This window comes from Salvia hispanica, chromosome 5 (genome assembly GCF_029641045.1).
Source record: "Salvia hispanica isolate PSC_SH4W2 chromosome 5, Shi_PSC_v1, whole genome shotgun sequence".
NCBI lineage: Eukaryota > Viridiplantae > Streptophyta > Magnoliopsida > Lamiales > Lamiaceae > Salvia > Salvia hispanica.
Window position 1 is genome coordinate 3,228,925 of NC_142696.1, and position 18,985 is coordinate 3,247,909.

At 37.6% G+C, this 18,985-nt stretch overlaps 1 protein-coding gene across 3 annotated transcripts; it reads left to right on the forward strand.

Moving 5' to 3' along the window:
• Nucleotides 1-1,364: 1,364 nt before the first annotated feature.
• Nucleotides 1,365-18,985, forward strand: LOC125188579 (protein MOR1-like). Of its 3 annotated transcripts, none has more exons than XM_089058790.1 (54): nucleotides 1,365-1,702; nucleotides 1,872-1,977; nucleotides 2,080-2,203; nucleotides 3,434-3,513; nucleotides 3,604-3,781; nucleotides 3,871-3,935; nucleotides 4,388-4,470; nucleotides 4,836-4,921; nucleotides 5,012-5,125; nucleotides 5,246-5,365; nucleotides 5,691-5,793; nucleotides 6,316-6,452; nucleotides 6,798-6,863; nucleotides 6,947-7,064; nucleotides 7,157-7,194; nucleotides 7,488-7,559; nucleotides 7,682-7,789; nucleotides 7,910-8,015; nucleotides 9,028-9,140; nucleotides 9,239-9,326; nucleotides 9,536-9,636; nucleotides 10,183-10,290; nucleotides 10,412-10,517; nucleotides 10,652-10,731; nucleotides 10,809-10,955; nucleotides 11,044-11,119; nucleotides 11,204-11,328; nucleotides 11,539-11,649; nucleotides 11,732-11,881; nucleotides 11,968-12,042; nucleotides 12,128-12,209; nucleotides 12,317-12,438; nucleotides 12,508-12,609; nucleotides 12,732-12,806; nucleotides 13,124-13,219; nucleotides 13,299-13,400; nucleotides 13,719-13,820; nucleotides 13,985-14,167; nucleotides 14,270-14,381; nucleotides 14,768-14,844; nucleotides 14,924-15,003; nucleotides 15,605-15,667; nucleotides 15,757-15,880; nucleotides 16,186-16,308; nucleotides 16,397-16,474; nucleotides 16,599-16,757; nucleotides 16,850-17,008; nucleotides 17,168-17,265; nucleotides 17,389-17,545; nucleotides 17,641-17,757; nucleotides 17,864-17,959; nucleotides 18,062-18,133; nucleotides 18,197-18,494; nucleotides 18,577-18,985. In XM_089058790.1, the coding sequence occupies exons 1-54, from the start codon at nucleotides 1,543-1,545 to the stop codon at nucleotides 18,804-18,806; spliced, it is 6,051 nt and encodes a 2,016-aa protein (XP_088914916.1). In that variant the 5' UTR covers nucleotides 1,365-1,542; the 3' UTR covers nucleotides 18,807-18,985. The 3 variants fall into 3 exon arrangements, with proteins under 3 accessions (XP_088914916.1, XP_088914918.1, XP_088914917.1); XM_089058791.1 differs by having other exon boundaries at nucleotides 1,691-1,792; XM_089058792.1 differs by lacking the exon at nucleotides 18,577-18,985 and having other exon boundaries at nucleotides 18,062-18,122; nucleotides 18,197-18,411.

An 18,985-nucleotide genomic window follows, 5' to 3' on the forward strand; every position in this document is an offset into this window, starting at 1 on the left:
TAATTAAATTAGAATTTTAAGTATAATGAGGCGTCACTTAATAAAGGACCTCTTAACTTAAACTAACATATGAATTAAATGCATTAATTCTTACTTCAACTATAAATAATGTAAGGAGTTTGTGACGTGCCGAAAAGTAAAAGTGCAAGTAACATGGGACGGAGGGAGTAGTATATAGAGGGGTGAGAGGGTCTCACTGCTTTTCAGAATGTTTTGAAATATGTAACTGATATAATATGTGGATTTTATGTAGTTGACACGCGGATTGTTTATTCTAAATTTTGATTTTTATTTATAGTAAGGGCATACGTCATAAGGGTTCGGGTGTGACACAACAAATCTATATATGGGCGATAGACAGATTCCATAGGCGTCCTCGGGCTCCTGTGCTGCATCGTCCCACTCATCCCCGGCGTCATACTCCCCATCCCCGCCACATTTGGCGGCATACTCCCCATCCCCGCTGCCCCAGACATCATCCCACCCACCCCCGCCATATTTGGCGGTATACTCCCCATCCCCGCTGCCCCGGGCATCATCCCACCCACCCCCACCATATTTGGCGTCATACCGCCCATCCCGGCTGCCCGGGCATCATTTCATCCATCTGACTCATCCAATTGTACATATTGTAGAACATTTGAGGAGTAATCCCTGCCATCCCCGCCATTTGGGGATTCATTCCTTCAAAGTTTCCCTCCGTTTCGGTGGGAAATGTGGGTGTGTTTCCTCCGCTCGTGGTGGGGGAGTTCCTATTGTACTCTATTTTAGTAGAAATGAAACTTGTAGGTTTAAAGAGAGAAACTTGTTAACACAAGTGGTGTGAATGAAATGAAGTTCAAGAAGCCCTATTTATAGAGTGTTTAAAAAAAAATAAAAAAAAAATTAACTTTTTGTCGGACGTCGCGGACGTCCTGTCGAACTTTCGCGACGTCCGCCGTTGGAGATGCTGTTAATAACTACAAATACTATATTATAATCATTTATATTGTATTAATTTTTGAAATGAACCAACTCACCGAATATTCTTACAACGCAGGTGGAACCATATCTGTCTGCGTCATCTCCGGCACACCTGCATAGAGAATTAACAACTACTATTATCTCCACCTTAATTACACTCCTAATAATTTGAATTCAAATATATTTTCAAAACTAGTGTGGACCTATAGTATGCTATGATCCCACTCGCTTTCACGCACTTTCATGTAGGGACAGGATTCGCTCGGTGTTGCCACGCGCTCAGTATTAAATACGAAACGTAAAACATAAAATTAGTCCTCACTCCACTTTTTTTATTTTTTATTTTTTTTAATTTGAATTTGAATGTGAGAGATAAAGATATAGTGGATTTGTCGTACGCACCCACCCCACTCACCCCACCCTCACTCACACTCACTCATCCCTCCAATTCGAAACTCGCCGGCACTCGGCTGAGTGGTAATTTAAGCGCCGGAGATTCCAACACAGAAATTGCGACGACGGCGCTCTTAGCCACTGCATTCGAAGAGGTATTGTATTCATCGTCGGTAAATATAGAAAATGTCGGAGGATGAGAAGTTGTTGAAGGAGGCGAAGAAGTTGCCGTGGGAGGATCGGCTGGCGCACAAGAACTGGAAAGTGCGGAATGACGCAAATATCGATTTGGCGGCCGTTTGCGACGCTATCACAGATCCCAAGGACCCGCGCCTTCGTGAATTTGGTGAGGATTTGTTTGTTTCTCCACATAGATCTAGTTTGTTTTGCGCTTGTTTGATCGGGCGAAGGAGACGGCGAACGCGGAAGTGTTAATGTGGGTGGGATCATGGTGGTTTGAAATACTACAGCTATATCCTCTTCTTTTTATCCTAATCCTGGCGTTTTTGCGTTAGGCCCTTTTTTCAGGAAAGCGGTGGCTGATTCCAATGCGCCGGTGCAGGAGAAGGCTCTCGATGCCCTCATTGCGTTTTTGAAAGCTGCAGATGCTGATGCTGGAAGGTGAATTGCTTGTTTTTTCTTGGATTTTATCGTTGAATTCACTGAATTTATTCGAATATTTGATACCACCATTGAGCCGTTATGGTTATATCTCCGTTGCAGATACGCGAAAGAGGTATGCGATGCAATCGTGGCAAAATGTCTAACCGGAAGGCCTAAAACAGTGGAGAAGGCACAGATGGCATTTATGCTTTGGGTAGAGTTGGAGGCTGTTGAAGCTTTCCTGGTACTTGTTAAATCAATAATCTGTTTCTCGAGTGACATAATTTTTTCTTCTATTCTGCTTATGTAGCTATAGACAACTAAGATTTATTAATATTTAATTATATTTTCTATGGTATTAATGAAATTTAGTCCAAGTAATTGGGCCAATATTCTTCCATCTTCGGGCCTCTTGAGTTGGACCAATGCAAGGCTCGATCAGGCGTGTTTCAATAGATAGAGTCTGAACTTGTACCCATATATTTTAATCCATCGATTTTGTATCCAATTTAGTGTTCATTTTATTAAATATGAATATTTTAGTTACATTAGCAATGCCAAAATATGTACTATATGAAACTTAGATGAACAGTTGGTTAATCGTTCCCATTGCATGCCACCTTTGTCTGTTTAGGTATGTAGATATCAAATTGATAGTATTACTTTACCGGAGGAATGGAGCTAAAAATAAGGCTAAGATATAATGGTTGGTAGCTCAGAGATAAGGATATCATTCATCTTTACGTAGCTAATTCTACAAATATTACAATCTTTGATGCAAGCAACCGCACCAAGAAATAGGTCTTTGTCAGCCATTGAACATGAGAAATATTAGACCCCTTGTTTTTCTGCCTATATCACGTGCTTTGCATGGTTTCTGATAACCTCAACCACTCGTCTAGCTTGATAACTGCCTTAGCACACTAATAATGTTATTTGATGCGTCTACACTGAATTTAGATGGGAAGTTGTCATTGTATATTCCCTAATTGGTAAAGCAATGTCTACTTTGTAGGATGCCATGGAGAAAGCCACATTGTATATTCCCATTGCATGTCACCTTTGTCTGTTTAGGTGTGTAGATATCAAACTGATAGTATTACTATACCGGAGGAATGGAGCTAAAAATTAGGCTAAGATATATTGGTTGGTAGCTCAGAGATAAAGATATCATTCATCTTTACGTAGCTAATTCTAGTATTCTACAAATATTATAATCTTTGGTGCAAGCAACTGCACCAAGAACTAGGTCTTTGTCAGCCATTGAACATGAGAAATATTAGACCTCTTGTTTTTCTGCCTAGATCACTTGCTTTGCATGGTTTCTGATATCCTCAACTACTCGTCTAGCTTGATATTCTTGATAACTGCCTTAGCACACTAATATTGTTATTTGATGCGTCTACACTGAATTTAGATGGGGGAAGTTGTCATTGTACGTTCCCTAATTGGTAAAGCAATGTCTACTTTGTAGGATGCCATGGAGAAAGCTATTAAAAATAAAGTTGCCAAAGCTGTTGTACCTGCAATTGATGTTATGTTTCAGGCATTAAGGTAGGGGTTAGTCTATTTTTCTTGTTATTTCTCAACAATTACCTCCAATCCTCCTGCATTACCTTGGCGTTTGCGTGGATATTGTATCAGTGAATTTGGATCAAAGATAATACCACCAAAAAGAATTTTGAAGATGCTTCCTGAACTTTTTGATCATCAAGATCAGAATGTTCGCGCTTCTTCTAAAGGGCTTACACTAGAACTTTGTCGTTGGATAGGAAAGGATCCTGTCAAGTCAATATTGTTTGAAAAGATGCGAGATACAATGGTATTCCTATTTCAGATTTGTGTTATATTCTTCTTTCCTACATATCTGTTTTTTATATCATTTTCCTCTCTTGTTATCTTATAATTAAGAAAAAAGAGTTGGAGGCCGAGCTTGGTAATGTCAGTGGAACTGCAAAACCAACCCGCAAAATCAGGTGACCCTCTCTCTCTCTCCCACAATTTGACAGAGATATTGGTACTCTCTTGTTCTCCTATCGTGTATGTTTGTTTGTTCTTCTTTTAATTAGTATGTAGATCTTCCCTTTTTAAGAATGTTACTTTGCATAGTTTGGTGATCACTCTGGCTGCAGCTTTTGAGAGCATTTGCATAGCAGTATGTAGATGATAGTATTTGATAGTAATTGTTGTAAGTTTTATCTGTTTGAGATCTATGCTGGTGCTTCTCTCTTAGTTTTACGGTCTGATTCTATGTGACACTATGTTCTTCTCGTCTTGTGCTTCAATTTTTTATATCTGCCGCTCCTCTCTGGTTTTTGTATATTTGTTGTTTGACAGATGAAGCTCTTAGTGTCTGTTTAAATGCGACTACTGTAAAATGATTTTTCTTATGATCGGGATACTTATATTTCGCATTTCTATCTGTCAGGTCTGAGCAGGACAAGGAGCCCGAACCAGAATCTGTTTCTGAGGCTGTGGGTTCTGCACCCACTGAAGAAAGTGTAGCTGATGGTATGTGTGTACTCTGAAGTCATTTTTTTTATTTGCTCAATATTTCTGGCCAATATTGTAAAGTCCCCACCTAGCCTGGGATCGGGGCATTCCATGGCTGCCTGACTTGTCCTGAACCTGCCCACCGCTGGACTGACCTGATCCTTGATTAGGCTGTAGGGAGCCTACATCCCACATGGGCCACAGTTTATGTGCTATGAGGTCCTTGACATGTCAAGTTGCATCTTTTGCAAAACTGTTTCTTGGCCAACCACCTAAATCTTAATAAATCAAAGCTGGCATTGGAAATGAATACTGCTATTATACCTACCTTGGTGGCTTAGTTGTATGGTTGTCTTTAGTAGTCTAAGATACTTCCCTATCAGTTCCTCAGGAGATAGATGAGTATGAGCTTGTTGATCCAGTTGATATATTGATGCCTTTGGAGAAGTCTGGATTTTGGGAAGGGGTGGTAAGTGGCCTGTCATAACTATATAACAAATATTCAAATTATTATTATTGTAGCTTCCTGTTTATATTTTTTTTGTATTAATATTTTCAGAAAGCTTCAAAATGGTCTGAGAGGAAAGAGGCCGTTGCTGAACTAACCAAACTTGCATCCACCAAAAAGATTGCTCCTGGCGATTTTTCTGAAGTTTGTCGAACATTAAAGAAGGTATGATGGTTTTTCTTGACCACAAATCAATCAAGATTTTTCTAGAGGTTTGTAGAATATTTGGCTTGATATCTAGCTTAAGTAATTGTTGTTGCCTTCATAACATTTTGAAATGTGCAGCTTATCACAGATGTAAACATTGCCGTTGCAGTTGAAGCTATCCAAGCACTGGGAAACCTTGCCAGGGGTCTGAGAACCCATTTTTCAGCCAGTTGTCGCTTCGTATTGCCTGTACTTCTGGTTAGTCCAGAGTACTGTGTTGTATTTTTTTTCTTATTAAATTACTGTTGCAATAATACCCCTCAAATATGATAATAGATGTGTTATTACTTATGAGAAGTTATTTGACCTTTTCTTTCTAGGGGTTGGTATGTAAATTTTAATGATCTCATCCTTGTGTTTTGTGATTCTGTCTCTGGTCCAATTTAAACTGAGTCACAAGTTCTGAGGGCTGAGAGTTAATAACATCAAATCTATGTGATATAACTCCTTTTAAGCTTGTAATTGCAGCTGTAATTTTTGATTAATTTCTAACATGAGCTTGAACTTTGCTGCTGATGTGCAGGAGAAATTGAAGGAGAAGAAGCCTACTTCAACGGAGGCCCTTACCCAAACTCTTCAGGCGATGCACAAATCCGGATGCTTGAGCCTAACTGACACCGTTGAAGGCATGATCTATATTTATTTTCGTTTCTGAAGTGTTGTTTCAACCTCTGCATCACACCCTTTCATGGCTTAGAAGACATCATGTTTCTTTTCTAACTTTTCCCTTGCTCAATTTTTGTTGCCTTTTATTTGTTTTCATGCTTTATGCTGTTCTCTCCGCATTATGTTGGCTTTCAGTATTTAGGACGTTTAATTCATTGCATTGAAATACTGCAACCATTGCCATTAAGGAGTCTTTGCTGCATTATGGCGCACATGCTAACTGAATGCAGTGTTCTTGGGAATTGGAATTACTGGTTTTGAGTTGCATCAGGGTATAGGTTTATTTTATGATAGTTACACTCAATTGCTTTAAAATATTTTCCAGATTTACTACAAAATCACTTAATTTGGTTGTTTGAACTGACTGATTATATGCATGGCTGCTCAAGCTACAAAAGAAGATGTGTTGTCTTTATTTGGGTGTATAATGAGAAAGGTCTTTCTACGAGTTTGAATCCTACTAATAACTAGCTTTCCTGCAGATATAAAGGTGGCAGTGAAAAACAAAGTTCCTCTTGTAAGGTCATTGACTTTGGGCTGGGTTACATTCTGTATCGAAACTAGTAACAAAGCTGCTATACTTAAGGTTCACAAGGAGTATGTTCCCATATGCATGGAGGTTAGTTAGTAGCTCAATGGAGCTTAAATTTGATTCTAATCCTTTTTCAATCATTCACTTCGTTCACACCTGAAAATGAATAAACAAGAATGCGTAGAAGTGAGAATGCCATTGTTCGAATTGAATAGTTTGGGTGTAAAAAAACTTCAGATTAGTAACACAGAAACATGTCAGAGATGAGTTACTGTGAATAAAATTAACTTTTTCCCCTCCTCGATTTTGTGTAGTTATATGTACATTGTTTCAAGACTACTTTGACTATTCAAACAGTTCAATTTGTCATTGTATTATCTTTGGCATTAGCAACTTTGTTAAGCAATAAATGGGCCTTTATGAATTCTGCAGTCCCTTAATGATGGAACACCTGAAGTGAGGGATGCAGCTTTCTCAGCTTTGGCAGCTATAGCTAAGGTAGTTATTTCATGATTTTCCATCTTCATCTCACTATCTTTTAATGTGCCAATTTAGTCATTTTTATATTTCTATTTTATTAGATGGTTGGTATGAGACCTTTGGAGAAGTCTTTGGAAAAGCTGGATGATGTCAGAAAAAAGAAGTTATCTGAAATGATTGGGGGGTCGACAGCGGAGCCTTCTACTCTCACAAACTCAGGTTTGAATCTGTTTATGCACTGGATAATTTGAATTAGTAGTTTTGATGTCTGTTAGAATATTTTTTAACATGTGTCATTACAATACTCTCAGGTGTGGTTCAATCTTCTGCAGGAGTTTTGACCACAGGGGTACAATTTCTACTTAACTTAGATTTTCTTATTATGAATGAGCTCATTGGTAGTATGATTTGGCTATAATCTGAAACAACGAGATCGTGAAATTTAAAATCAGTTTCTATAATCTTCTGACATACAAGTGAGATGAAATTGATTGGTTCCTTAACCTGTGATTCCATAAACACTCTTCACCTTCTCCTAAAATTATTGCTGAATGTAAATTGTGCCAGATTTGCACTGTCTATGAGGCATGTTGTGGACTGCTTTTATGTTGATCACATTCTACTATGTATTGCTTTGTGCAGGCCTCTGAATCGTCATTTGTTAGAAGATCAGCAGCCAGCATGCTTAGTGGAAAGAAGCCTATAACTGCAGCTGTAAGTACAATTTAAAATGTTATTACATGAGATTCAAGATATTTTAGCTACTTCACATACACATATGGTTACTCGCTGTCGTCTCTCCCAACTTTCTTTGTTGTATGCTTATCTTTTCTTAGCCAGCTGCCACTAAGAAAGCCACGTCTGGAAAATCTGGTACCAACAAGAAGGGTGACGCAGGAGGACAAACAAAAGTTTCTAAGCCTGTGGAGCATGAAGATGTCGAGGTCGGAGCTGATATTTTCTTTTTTCCCTCTACCTGTTGTGCGATGGCTAAGTTCATTATTAGGGACAGTGGGATACCAAGATGGATTTTTATTGATTAACTGATCCAGTTTTCTTTACAGCCAACAGAAATGAGTTTGGAAGAGATTGAGAGCAGATTAGGATCCCTTATTCAAGCAGAGACAATTACTCAATTAAAGAGTGCTGTGTGGAAAGAGCGGCTTGAAGGTTAGAGTTCAAATTACTGCTTGACTGTATTTGTGACAGAAGCTTAATCAGGTCATACTTAGATGAGTTTTCACCCTTAAATAATGATATTTCATAGTGCTTTCATTGTTTCCCAGATTTTTGGGTGTAAACCTATCTCTCAACTGTATGATTTGCTGCTCACAAAAACTATGATAGTATTTGCTGGCTTGACTGAGATTTTGGCATCTTCTTTATCATTTAGTATGCATAGAAAAACAACTCTTGACCTGTGCGTCTGTTCTTGGAATCTTAGGCAATGGTGTAGAAAATTGAGAGTCAGATATACAATTTCTAAAGCAGTAGGTGTCTTAATTTGTAACTAACAGATTCCTTGAGATCTTGGTTGGACATAATGACTATAATGTCTTTACACAAGCAATGTGTTCCATGCCAGTTGGTGTCTTATGATTATTTCAGAGTGATCATTTTTCAATGTAAAATTTTCATTCTTCTGTTTTTCTTGAGGAATTTATTATGGTTAGATGATATGCTCTTGTGGAAGAAATTGCTAGTTTTGCAATGCGTGGCCTCCTTTTCTGAATATATATAGGGTTAGCAACTTTAGTATGGTATTATTGTGTTGTGCCTTAGTTATTCTCTATCCCTTGTTTGAATGGGATACATTTTTCATGACTATTTCAAGTTAAATTGTATCTGAGGTGTAGATGAATCCTCATATCCTGCCTTTTTGTTTTCAATTTCCTGATATTCTGTGGCAGTGTTGCATCATCTGGTGAGTATATATTGCTCCTGTATTTGTTCTTCTTTTCTAGCAATGGCAGATAATGCTAATCATTAATATATTATAATTTACATGCAATCCTTGGTAGTTTGATGTTAGAGTATTACACTGGTTGAGAAGCTTTTCTGTGAGTTGCACGGACAAATGAACTCTTTTTCGCATCCTATAAATCAGTCTGCCTGTTCAAAACTTACTACTGATAAAATGCTTACTACCATTTTTAATTTGCAATACTTTTTTTTGTTTCAGCCATCGTGTCGTTTAAAGAGCAGGTTGAATCACTAACAGATGTTGATCCATCTGTTGAGGTGTTGATCCGCTTACTTTGTGTTATTCCTGGCTGGAATGAGAAAAATGTTCAGGTCTTGCATTTAGATATTTACAATTTTAGTCTTAACTTATTTGATGCAACTGACTACTTGGGCTACTAAACTCAACCTAAGCATTGTCCTTTGAGCAGGTCCAGCAACAAGTTATTGATATTGTCACCTACATTGCTGCGACAGCATCAAAGTTTCCTAAAAAGTGCGTTGTGCTCTGCCTTTCAGGTAAGAAACTTCTATAGTTTGATGCAATCAGATCAGAATCATGTATCTTTTAGAATTTCCTTGATTGACTAAGTAGTCAGTCTCTTGCAGCTTGTAACTCTTACAGTTACATGCAATTCTGGGGTGCAAAATGCCCATAGTTCTCTGATGTTTATTGAATTATAATGACCCTTGGCATTTTCTTACGTATGCAAGTTTGTACTTGATAGGTATTACTGAAAGAGTTGCCGACATAAAGACTCGTGCTCAGGCCATGAAGTGTCTTTCCACTTTTTGTGAGGCTGTAGGTCCTGGTTTTATATTTGAGAGGGTAATGCCTATTTCCTGTGTATTTATTTATGGATGAGTAATATTAGCCCCCGGTTTAGAAGGAGTTTTAAGCCTTGGGGTGTTTTCAATGGCCCTGTGAGGCGTAAATCATAGAATCACATGAGAATTATAACTGATATAATTAAACAAATAAAAACAACGCAAATACATAAAAGTCCATTAAAATCATAAGTTCATAACTACTTTAAAGTCTTAACCCCAAATTAGAGTCTTAAGCATTAGGATTTAAAATCAAATATAAGTTCTTGGTTGGGATTTCAGGCCTTGGTATCTGTGATGGTGTGCCAATATTGCAATGATTGGATCAGTTTGGTTTGGACAGTTAGTTTTTCAGACCTGATGATGGAAATGGTTGCAACCATACTTGTCATACATATCAATTCGCCATGTGGAAATTCTAATGATATAACGTAGATGTAGATTTTGAGGGTAATGGTGTAATCCTGAATGGTTCAATTTAATAAAGGTAATTTGTTGTATTGATGAAACATGTTTGAATTGATTATTTCTCATGTGGCTCTTTCAGATGTATAAAATTATGAAGGAACACAAGAATCCGAAGGTTCTTAGTGAAGGCCTGTTGTGGATGGTTTCTGCAGTGGACGACTTTGGCACATCTCATATTAAGCTGAAGGTGCTGAAAACTTCTTTTTTAAGAATCTCTCATATCTTTATGATTTGGTTTCATCAGAAATAACATCTTGAATATGATTTGATATGTAATGGTTTTAACATGCGTCATATTTGTTTTGCAGGATTTAATTGACTTCTGCAAGGACATAGGATTGCAATCTAGTGCAGCTGCAACTAGAAATGCTACAGTTAAATTAATCGGCGTCCTTCATAAGTTTGTTGGTCCAGGTGATACATTTTGTATACTCATCTTTCACAGCGTGGGGTGTGTTAGTGTAGGTTCAGAGGTGTTTTATTATACCATGTTACCATAATAGTGTGATATTAAGAGGAATCAATCATTATTTTTACTCTCCCTGAAGATATAAAGGGGTTTCTGTCTGATGTTAAACCTGCTCTACTGAGTACCCTTGATGCTGAGTATGAAAAAAATCCACACGAGGTAATTCTTTTTGGTTTTTGATTTTCATTTTTTCCTATGATAAGTTTGTTCTTCACTTCTAATATTACTAATTACAGGCATCTGCAGTTCCGAAGAAGGTGGTTAAAGTAACTGATTCTACCTCATCTGCGGTGGCTGGTGGCATGGATGGTCTTCCACGTGAAGATATCAGTGAAAAGATCACCCCCACTTTGTTAAAAGGCTTAGAGAGTTCTGATTGGAAGGTTTTGTAATGTGGATGTTTGTAAATCATTGAAATATGTGAATGATTTAAGAGGGCATGTCGTCAATCTGACTTTATGTTCTGTCTAGGTCCGCTTGGAATCTATTGAAAGTATAACCACATTACTGGAAGAGGCGAACAAACGTATTCTGCCTGCTGGAACTGGTATGTTCAGTGGCAAATTTGAGTAACTTTTCAACTTCTGTATACATATCTATATAATATGCCAACTTATCTTTCTTGCTTCAGGAGATCTATTTGGAGCTCTGAAAGGGCGTTTACATGACAGTAACAAAAATTTGATTATTGCCACTTTGTCAACAATTGGTGCTCTTGCGTCTGCAATGGGACAGCCAGTTGAGAAGTCAAGCAAGGTACTCTCTTACACAACTTGTTCTAGGTTTATTAAGATTCACTTGCTTCAACCAAATATGCTTTATGATCCCAATTTAATAATGTTCAGGATCATTTAGCTAATCTCGAATCCTAAAAATCCATATAGTTGTATAATTATTGAAACTCTTCTGTCATATCACATAGTTCCTGTGATGGCTTGATCATTTAAATGAATGTGGCTCATGCAGGGAATTCTTTTGGATGTCTTGAAATGTCTTGGTGACAACAAAAAGCATATGCGTGAGTGCACATTGAGTACCTTAGATGCTTGGCTTGGAGCTGCTCATCTCGATAAGATGGTCTGTAGTCAATTTTGGAAAATTGTTTTTTCTACATACGTTTTTGAGTATCGTTGACCTCATGTTTCGTTTCTGTCTTCAGCTACCATATATTACAGCTGTTCTCACGGATGCTAAAGTAGGTGCAGAAGGGCGCAAAGATCTTTTTGATTGGCTGTCTAGACAACTTGCTGGATTGGCCGAGTTCCCTGATGCTATACAGCTCCTCAAACCCACTTCATCTGCTATGACGGTATTTCTTTCGGCAAAGTGGTTATTTCCTGGGTTGCTGCCTGTGTCTTCTTAATGTCTCAGGATATTTCTTGGTTACCTTTCCAGGATAAATCAGCAGATGTTCGTAAGGCTGCTGAAGCATGCTTTAATGAAATATTGAGGGTTTGTGGACAAGAACTGGTATGAACATTGAATGCCCAACATTTCTATTTCTTGATCAAGGTTTACTAACTCTTTCAGCCTCTTCATAACTCTCTTTTTATAGGTTTCCAAAAACTTGAGAGATATACAAGGATCTGCTTTAGCTATAATTGGTGAACGATTGAAGCCGTATGGAGCTTTTCAAGGTATTATATTACTTTATATTCATCCATCTCCCACTAAAAGAAATGCTGTTTTTTCCACTTATCCATGTCCTTATATTTATTGTTTTGGTTCCGCATATCCATTGCAGATAATTATGAATCTGGGAGATCTGTTTCGTTAAGCATGGCATCCAAAAACAGCTCAAAGGTTGGAAAGCCCAATGGTCATGGTGACCGCACATCTCGACATGGAAGCCGAAATGCATCTTCAGTATGTTTTCTATGGTTAAGTCTTCCTCTTGAAAGAAAGTATTCAATAATTGACATCCTGTTTCTATAGAGAGCTGTACCTACCAAGGGATCCAGGCAAGATTCCATCGTGTCTGTTCAGGACATAAACATCCAGTCACAAGCCTTGATCTGTCTGAAGGATTCAAACAAGGTACGCTTTTATTTTTTGGAAGCTACAAATTGTAGTTAGTTTGGTAACTGCAGGCTGCAGTATAACAGTTCTGCATATTTCTGCAAACAGAGTATGTTATAAATTTGGTGATATCCTTGCAGGATGACAGGGAAAGAATTATTGTTCGCAGATTCAAATTCGAAGAATTGCGTATAGAGCAAATTCAAGATCTCGAGGTTTCTGTTCTGTTTGAAGATTTCTTTGTTAATTTTGTGCTCTTCAGACTTGTGTTTCATCTCTTTAAGTGTACAGTAAAGTGTCTGCTGTTATTGGTTCATATAATTTGTGGGGTAGCATTTTCATATCTTAACAGAAGGGCATCACACAACTTTTTAGAACTTTTGTCTGCTTTGGGTTTGGGTAGTTGCTAAATGACCATAAGTGTTGATTTGTTTAGGCATCTGTGTGGCTTATGTAAATTATTGCATGTGATGATAAGTTACATTGTTAATAGATGTTAGTAATTGATTTTGCTTGTTTCAACTTTCAATAGAATGATGTCATGAAATACTTCCGAGAGGATCTGCACTGGAGGCTTTTAAGTTCTGACTTCAAAAAGCAAGTTGATGGCATCGAGATGTTGCAGAAGGTTCTTTAAATTTAAATTATAGTTTGTATGTGAAACTTGAATTTTCTCTTTTAACCTTCTGTTTATTTATGGTGTATAGGCTCTTCCATCTATGGGAAGGGAGGTGATTGAAGTCTTAGATATACTCTTGAAGTGGTTTGTGTTGAGGTTCTGTGAATCCAATACATCATGCTTATTAAAGGTAAATAGACTTGTATCAATTTGTCTGTTTATTTTTTACTTTGTCAGCTTGCCTGTGTGTTTGATTGCTTGTCCATCTGAATTTATCAAATGAATTTTTTTATGAAAAAGAAATGAGTGGTAGGGGTTTGCAACCCAACAGTTATTTGTTTATTTGGACTAGTGGAAATACTAAAATTACAATTGGAATGATTGAGTATTGATTCTCTAAACTCTAGCTCTCTAATGATGCTACAATAAATATTTAGGTCTTGATAATTCTTAGCTATCATAATTTTTACTATCTGGATCCTTCCTGATCTTCTGTAACTTTGATAAGGTTCTGGAATTTCTTCCCGAGCTTTTGGATATGCTGAGAAATGAGGGTTACACAATGACTGAAGCAGAGGCTACCATCTTTCTCCCTTGCTTGGTTGAGAAGGTAACTGCTGTTTTAACTATCTATGTGATATGCTTTTCTTAGTTCTGGGAGTAATCATTTTTAAGTCTATGGAAAATGATTTGGTTGGATTGGATTGGATTGATTTTATTTTTTAAACGTAATATCTCAACCAGTTTTCAATGTCTTATTTTCGTGCACTGCAGTCTGGACATAATATTGAAAAAGTTCGAGAAAAAATGCGGGAACTTATGAAGCAAGTCATCCAAACATATTCTGCTGCAAAAACATTTCCTTATATATTGGAGGGTTTGCGTTCTAGGAACAACAGAACAAGGATTGAGTGTGCTGACCATGTTGGATTCTTATTGGATAACTATGGAGCTGAGGTAACCAGTTACCAGCAACCTTTTTTATCCTTCATTGCATTCACTCTAGTATTTTTGTGTTTTTGGTGTGCTATATATCTTTCCTTGTGTTCCTTTTGGCAGATAATTGGGCAGTTAAAATCCTTGCAAATTGTCGCTAGTTTAACTGCTGAACGAGATGGCGACACCCGCAAAGCTGCACTGAATACTTTGGCAATAGGATATAAGATTCTTGGTGAGTTTATAACTTACTACATATGTTGGTAGATTGCATTTCAGTGGAAAATAATACTCCCTCCGTCCATGAGAAGTGTGAACATTTGGTTCGGCACGTGTTTTAATGCATAGTTGGAAAAGTAAGAGAGACATAGAAAGAAAAAGTTTTTAAAGTATTGTTAGTGGAGTCCCACCTCATTACAAAGAAAGGACTTTCCAAACTTAGAAAGTTTATACTCTTCATGGACGGATTAAAAAGGAAAGAGTTAATACTTTTCAGGGACAGAGGGAGTACTAGTATTGAAAAAGGACTTCACTTAGTAATGTAAAAAATAAGTGAATCTACAGTTACTATTCTTGTTTTAATCATCGCCATCGATCCTGATAATTCTGCAAATAATATAGGTGATGATATTTGGAGATATGTTGGGAAGCTTACTGAAGCACAAAGAAGTATGTTAGATGATAGATTTAAATGGAAGGTTAGTACATGGAGGTTTGCGTCTAGTTTTCATTTGGTTCTTCCACTAAAACAGTTGTTGTACTCTTGTGAATCGTCAGGCACGAGAGATGGAGAAGAGGAAGGAAGGCAGGCCAGGGGAAGCTAGGGCCGCCCTAAGACGCTCAGTGCGGGACAATGCGTATGAATTTATTACACAGTTGCATTATGTTTTCTCAGCTAAAGAAGCCTGTTCCCTGAACATCTATCTTTCAACCAGTTCCTAGCTCAACCTGTCTGGAAGTCAATTTTGTATACACTTGATAATTACATGCTGTTTTAGTTTATCAACACCATTAAGTAGGAATATCAACATATTTGGATATAACTTTTATTACTAGCTTGAGTCCTAGTTTAATCCATGCATGCATAATGATTTTATTCACTCAAAGGCTCATTTTCAGAGGAGGTCTCATTTCCATCTAAAATTTATGTTAGTGGTTAGAACTTTGAGCCTAGTAATCTTGTTACAGTAAAGTTGATGAACAGCTTATACAGGTTGATATTGCTAATATATGTGCATACTCTAGAGTGTACATGGAAAAGGTGATTAAAAGGAATATCTTTGGATGACAAATCTGTTCCAAGTTTTTTTTTTCTGTTGTGGCAGGTCATTTCGTGGTAATTAATTAAACTGTCGCTTTATTTTATATATGTTTTCATAACTTTGAAGGGAAAGATCATATATGACTTCATTGTTCCTCTTCTTTTCAGTTCTGGTAATTAGTTTTTAATGCCCACAGGTCTGACCCAGCAGAGCAAAGTGGGGAAGTATCAAGATCTATGAGCATCCCAACTTTCAATCGGTACTCAATTTTCCTTGAACTAATTATGTCTTAATATATTATGGATGGGTTTGGTTTCAACTAATGTATGTTGTTAATTGTCCTCTTAGGGAGAACTATGGTCTTCCTGAAATCCACACAGATAGACTACCAATGCCACAGGCTTATTCTGGTGTTGGCCCCACAGACTGGAATGAAGCTTTGAAAATCATAGAATATGGTTCTCCTGAACAGGTATAATTAAATACCTATTTATGAAGAGTTTTTGGATTATAAGTCTAGATGCGGTTATCACTGTCTAGTCTTGTCTAGAATTGCTTAGAGAAATGCTTTTTTGCTTAGACTTTGGATAACCTTACTTTCAAAAATTGCATTAACAGTTTACTTGTCATTCAATGTCTTTTTTTTTCTTCTTCTTCTTCAATATTTTTCTAGCTGGCAATGTCTCTATTATTGTTTTTTAGTAAGATGTAAATCTTGTGTTCTGTTAGGCGATGTGTGCTATCTCTTGAGGAACTTATAGTTGTTTTTTCCTGCAGGCTGTTGAAGGGATGAAAGTTGTGTGCCATGAATTGGCACAAGCAACTGCTGACCCTGAGGGAAGCACAATGGATGACATAGTCAAAGATGCTGATAGACTTGTTTCATGCTTGGCTAATAAGGCAATTATTCTTTTATTTCCTAATTTCCTTGACATCGTCTTAGGTATTTTTTTCTGGAGAACCTCACAATTGTTATTCGTTATAGCAGGTTGCTAAGACTTTTGACTTTAGTCTCACTGGTGCCTCTTCAAGATCTTGTAAATATGTCCTGAACACTTTGATGCAGGTAGGAGTTTACTCTTCTTGACCAAGCAAAGCAGAACGACCTTTTAATTGATTAGGTGTCATATCATTATTTTGATTATTTGGGTGTCAATTGAAGTCCGAAATTATTACTGCTTTTGTTGCAGACCTTTCAGAACAAGAGGCTTGCTTATGCAGTCAAGGAAAGTACACTTGATGGTCTTATTACGGAACTGCTGCTATGGCTTTTGGATGATAGGGTTCCACAGATGGATGATGGAAGTCAACTTTTGAGAGCTTTGAATGTGCTGATGTTAAAGATTCTGGTAACTTTTGATGTGAAATTTATGAGGAAATCATGATTAGTTGTGTTTTAATCTTCTTGAGATTTCTCTGTGTGGCCGGATTGCACATTCAGGATAATGCAGAGCGTACTTCATCATTTGATGTGCTTATACATCTCTTACGACCTCTGGATCCATCAAGATGGCCGTCTCCAGCAACAAACGAGTCTCTTGCAATTAGAAACCAGAAATTCTCTGATCTGGTTGTTAAATGTTTGATCAAGCTCACAAAGGTAGTGTATCTTAATTTGTACATTACTGATGTTTGGTATTTCATCTGTAAACCTTCTCATCTCTGTTCTTAAAACTACTTCCCTTACTGTGTGTAGTTCAAGTGCCTTCTCCTGTGTAAAGCCTAATTACTTGACATCTTCAATATTTATGTGAAACAGGTTCTGCAAAATACCATATATGATGTAGATCTTGATCGTATCCTTCAGAGTATCCATGTATATCTGCAAGAATTAGGAATGGATGAGATACGTAAGAGGTACAGAAAAATGTAACAGTATCGATCAAAATTTAAAATCTTGTTACATGTGGCTGGGTTCCACTTTATTGTGGTTTGGAACAACAATTCACACTAACTATTTTTCCTTATAAATTGTTGAAGAGCTGGAGCTGATGACAAACCACTTCGAATGGTTAAAACTGTTCTCCACGAGCTTGTTAAACTACGTGGAACAGCCATAAAAGGCCATCTCTCCATGGTGCCAATAGACATGCAACCACAACCTATCATTCTTGCCTATATTGATCTAAATCTTCAGGTGTTTATGGTGTATGCTATTGCTTAATGACATGATTATTTACATTGGTTATTTGCTCACTCATTCACTATCATGCTATCGACAAAATTGAGCAGACACTGGCAGCTGCAAGAATGCTGACACCATCTGGCCCTGTTGGGCAAACTCACTGGAGTGACTCGACTGCCAACAACGCTGCACCAGCTGCACACTCTGCAGATGCTCAGTTGAAGGTACAGCCGTGTCTTTTGTTGGTGATCAATTTTCTTTTTTAACCTTTGCTTTTCACCCCATGCTGCCTCCAATTTTTAATCCTCCACTTGATGTTTGCTATAACAGCAAGAACTGGCTGCAATATTTAAGAAAATTGGTGACAAGCAGACTTGCTCAATTGGTCTTTATGAACTTTATCGCATAACGCAATTGTATCCTCAGGTATTCATGTATAGCATTGTAAATGGCTTGATATTTGCTGTATTTCTATTTGTCATTGATCATTTGTATTATTTTATGATAAATTTTATTTTCTTTTCCCAGGTTGATATTTTTGCTCAGTTGCAAAATGCTAGTGAGGCATTTCGAACATACATTAGAGATGGTTTGGCCCAGGTTTGCTTCAAATGTGCAATTTGTTGTTCTTTTTATGCGTGCTTACGTTTATATTTTTGGCAGATGGAGAAGAATGCAGCCGCAGGAAGGACTCCCTCGAGTGTACCTCTATCCACTCCTCCTCCAGCAGTGCTTAACCTTTCTCCAAGATATGGCTCTCTGTCTCCTGTAAATGCAGACCCATTAAATGACTCGAGAAACCCGAATGCAGGCAGTGAACCCACTAATTTTTCTTTACCGCCATCTTTTGCTGAAGATGATCATCGGCTTGTTAATGCCGTCTCCCAGAAAGTGTCTTATGATCCATCTGGCTTACCTCAAAACTTCGGGGAGTCGAGAAATGACAGATTACCGTCTGGTGGTTAGTTAAATGCTTCAATTTTATCTGTTGCTATTTTTGAGAGAACCTATATTCGGACCTTATACTTTACTTGAAACTGCAGTGTCAAATGGAACCCTAGATGCAATTAGGGAAAGGATGAAAAGCATCCAGTTAGCAGCTGGCGGAGTGAATCCAGAATCAAGAAGCCGGCCGTTGATACAAGTGAACGGGAATGGTGATGAAGCTCACGGCAGTATGCAGGGCGGAATACTGCCTATGGACGAGAAAGCGTTATCGGGGCTTCAGGCACGCATGGAAAGGTTAAAGAGTGGCTCATTTGATTCCATGTAGGATAGAAACAATGACTTTGTTATTGCGGTATAGTATCCCATTTGTAAATGCAGAGCGTGTAAATAACTACTGTAAGACACTTCCATAGTATTAAAATTATGCATATTTGAAGTTGCAGGAGCTCAGAGCAACGTCATGTAACTTTTTTTTCTAATTCAAGATCATTCATCGAGAGAACA

What these genes read in the sequence shown, in the direction of transcription:
- LOC125188579 (XM_089058790.1), top strand. Translation starts at nt 1,543, where the DNA reads ATGTCGGAGGATGAGAAGTTGTTGAAGGAGGCGAAGAAGTTGCCGTGG. An exon ending in CTGGTTTTATATTTGAGAGG is followed by an intron (nt 9,637 to 10,182) that starts GTAATGCCTATT and finishes TGGCTCTTTCAG; the next exon opens with ATGTATAAAATTATGAAGGA. An exon ending in ATGGATGAGATACGTAAGAG is followed by an intron (nt 17,266 to 17,388) that starts GTACAGAAAAAT and finishes AAATTGTTGAAG; the next exon opens with AGCTGGAGCTGATGACAAAC.